This window comes from Nannospalax galili, unplaced genomic scaffold, assembly GCF_000622305.1.
Source record: "Nannospalax galili isolate Female #2095 unplaced genomic scaffold, S.galili_v1.0 scaffold488, whole genome shotgun sequence".
Lineage (NCBI taxonomy): Eukaryota > Metazoa > Chordata > Mammalia > Rodentia > Spalacidae > Nannospalax > Nannospalax galili.
Genome location: NW_008360316.1, coordinates 3318145 through 3321770, shown reverse-complemented (window position 1 = coordinate 3321770; position 3626 = coordinate 3318145). Strand labels below are relative to the sequence as shown.

Genomic DNA, 3626 nt, shown 5'->3' with positions numbered 1-3626 from the left:
CCCCCCCATCAACGTGCCCCCCCCCCCCCAAGATTCTGTTAAGGGCTTGCTTATATTGCATTTATTTGTAATTTTTCTTAATCTCTTTCTAGCTGTAATAGTTCAGTCTCAACTTCTCTTGGATGACCTTGTTACTTCTAAAGACTATGAAGTTACTGTGTGTATAATATCCCTTAATTTGGGCTTCATGATTGAAATAACAAAATGTTAATAATATTCAGTGCTTGGGATTTTGCACTGTGAATTATATCCTGAACCTAAATTGAAAGTCTCTGTCAAAAGAGGACATTTACTTGTTTGGTATTTTAAATATAAAGGAAATAATGTTTTTGAATATTTGTCTGACTTTTTATAGCTACTTCAGAATTTTGGTTCAGCAGTTTGAGGTACAGCTTCAGCAGTATAGACAGCAGATTGAAGAACTAGAAAACCATCTTGCCACTCAAGCAAATAATTCACATATAACTCCTCAAGGTAACATCCTTACTGGTAATTTTTGTGATAGCACTATTGATGAGAGATTAAACTCTTGTATAGTAGGTATACAAACAACTACTTGTGGTTGTTTTAAACTACTTTAAGAACATTTCCTTAAAAGTCCTGGATAAGTCTTTATTCCCTGTAAATATAGAATGTTTTTTGTAAACTGTTAACTGTGGTAACAGAGGCAGAAGTCCTAGAATCTCTACCCAGGTTACTGGTGTAGGTCTCCTCTCAAGTTTCTTGGCCTGCCAACTTCTTTACCCATAAGACACATTGATGGAATTGTTCCCCCATACATACCCTATACATATGCATTAGACCAGAGTAATAGAAAAACAAATTGTTACATGTTTGTTTTATAATTTTGTCTTACAGATTTATCAATGGCTATGCAGAAAATTTATCAAACATTTGTAGCTTTAGCTGCACAACTTCAGTCTATTCATGAAAATGTAAAGGTAAGAGTCACTGATAATTCACCTCTGCATCCAAATCTTTGTCCATATGGGAGCACGTGACCATGTTGCAGAAATAGCTCAAATTACATTAAGCGAATGCTTAGACTGCTATAACTCATAATCACACCCACACAAAGCTGGACAGGGTGGTGCACACCTTTAATCCCAGCACTCGGGAGGCAGAGACAAACAGGCAGCCTGGTCTACATAGTTCCAGACCAATTGAGACCCTGTCTCAAAAAAAACCCGAAAAAACCCCCAAAAAAAACCTAAAACAAAAACCAAAAACTTTTTAAAAGGAATTCAAATGCCCTATGTAACCCATTTGTTTTAGCTTTTTTCAGTAGTACATTGGGAATATCTTGCATGTTAATACACATTACCCTCAACATCACTTTTGGTAATTGCACCGGAGTCATTGTCTGTGCTGCTTGTCTGATGTGAGCATTCAGATCATTTCCATCTCTTCACCAGTATAAATAGCACTCTAGAAAATAAGCATTCCTAGTAGCAAATCCTTTTTTGCTCTGACTCAATCCTTGTGTATTTTAAATTTTTATTGGCCACAGCATTAAAAAAAAAAAAAAACTTGGACACTGGGTGTAGTGGCACACGCCTTCAGTTCTAGCACTTGGGAGGCAAAGGTAGGTGGATCTCTGAGTTTGAGGCCAGCCTGGCCTACGCAGTGAGTTCTAGGCCAGCTGGGGCTACATAGTGAGATCCTGTCTCAAACAAACAATAACAGAAAACTTGGTTATTGTACAGTGAGACATCAGAAGGGGTGCATCATGATCTATGTCACCACCTTTCTCTATAAAATCTACTGTGGAGGGTACCTAACCATCGGCCGTATGTTGGGTAGCCACACCATCTGACCCTTTTACTGCATTGTGGCTGTTCACAAGTGTCCTAGGGATGGCTGCTTCATGAAGCAGTTGGGCTTCTATCATCCACTGCCCAACAGAATATAGAAAAACGGGTTGTCTTCAACTGGGACATGATCTGGCATTGGATTGGCTATGTGGCTCACCTCCCTAAGCCTATGGAGAAACTTACGGGACTTTCTGACTTTTCCCTCTCTATCCTATGATCACAAATGCTGAGACACTTCAAAGAAAACAGACACGTGAAGATCTGTTAGCTTACATATACAACCTACAGAAATAGAAACAAACTGACTTCAGGAAACACAGCTGTGGTTATAAGGTCAAAGGTTTTAAAATTCTTGTGAATTTCTCATGATTTTGTTCTTGGGTTTGAGGGTCAATAACTGAAGTTTTCCAAGTCAAACAGCAACTTGGTTACATTTCATTTAAGTTTTTAAAAAATTTTTATTATTTTTATTTTATGTGTATGAGTGTATTGCCTGCATGTATGTGAGTGCACCCGTGTTGTGCACTGCCATGAAGGTCAGAAGAGGGCTTTGGATTCCCTTGGAACTGGAGTTAAGGCCGGTTCATAGCTGCCATGTGGGTGCTAGGAATTGAACCCAGGTTTTCTGCAAGAGCAGTCAGTGCTCTTAACTGCTGTGCCATCTCTCCACCCCCTCCTTTAAGGTTGTTTGTTTTATTTCATTACAACAGCATTGACATAGTCAATAACAATTTCCTGAGTTAAGATGCATCTCTTTCAAAATTGGCTGTAAATTTTTAGGTTTACAGTTGAATTATTACAGTTATACAATATTGTACTCAGTATAAGCCATGTAAGACATTAAATTGAATGAATTTTTAACCTTTAAAAAAGATCTCCATTTCATTATTAAAATACAGTTTCATACAGAAAAATTCATTTTTAATGCAATTGACATTAAGATGTTTGCACATGCGTTTCTAATCTCTATATATCTGATTATTACTAGTCACAGTCAGTTACTTTCTGAGCTCCTTGGCATCTGAGTATGGATATAAAGTCATCAAGTAGATTTCAGTGGTAATGTTTTTCACATCTGCTAATTATTAACAAGCAAATTTTTATGCTTTGAAGAATTATTTTTTAATCATTATTTTTTAAAAAATTTAATAACTACATGATTACAAGAAGCATTTCACTACAGCTTTAACATATTCAGTAACATACTCCAGAGCAAGAGTACATCTCTTTCACAAGCGGGTGCAAGTTTCTAGGTTCACAGTTGAATTAATACAGTTATATGTTACTGAACTCAGTATAAGCCCTGTTAGACATAAAATTGGATGAGTTTTTAACCTTTAAAAAAGATCTCCATTTCATTTTAGAATATATTGTTCCTTGCAGAAAGACTCCTTGTTTTTGCTACTAACACTTAGATGTTGGCGCATGCATCTCTAATCTGTACGTATCTGATTGTTACTAATAATCGGTTGCACTTGGATCGCTGGCGCCTGTGTATGTCTATAAAGTCATTGGGTAGATTTCAGTGGTAACATTTATCACCTCTACTAATTAGCATGATGTAAATTTCCATGCTTTCTCCTCAAATATAATACATTTTAAAAAATTTTGTTGATTTGTATGTGTGTGTGTGTGCGTGCGTACGTGCGTGTGTATCACGTAGAACATCCCAAACCGTCTTACTCAACTGTGCTCCCACTTCCCAGATGGCACCCTCCCCTAGCCTCCCTCCTCCCATCAGAGCCCTTATACTCTGATATCCCTGCTACTGTCTGCTGTGTTGTCGGCACCCCCAGCCATTCCCCACTACTT

General features: G+C 37.5%; 1 protein-coding gene across 3 annotated transcripts in view; it reads left to right on the top strand.

Annotated features, from left to right (window-relative positions):
• The window catches only part of Nup58 (nucleoporin 58), a 71945-nt gene that overhangs the window by 46521 nt on the left and 21798 nt on the right, over positions 1-3626 (top strand). For all 3 annotated transcript variants that reach the window (XM_017796087.2, XM_008824991.2, XM_029559567.1), the window contains exons 10-11: positions 356-474; positions 859-941. In XM_017796087.2, coding sequence (XP_017651576.1) covers positions 356-474; positions 859-941 — 202 coding nt within the window. The remainder of the gene's footprint in view (positions 1-355; positions 475-858; positions 942-3626) is intronic.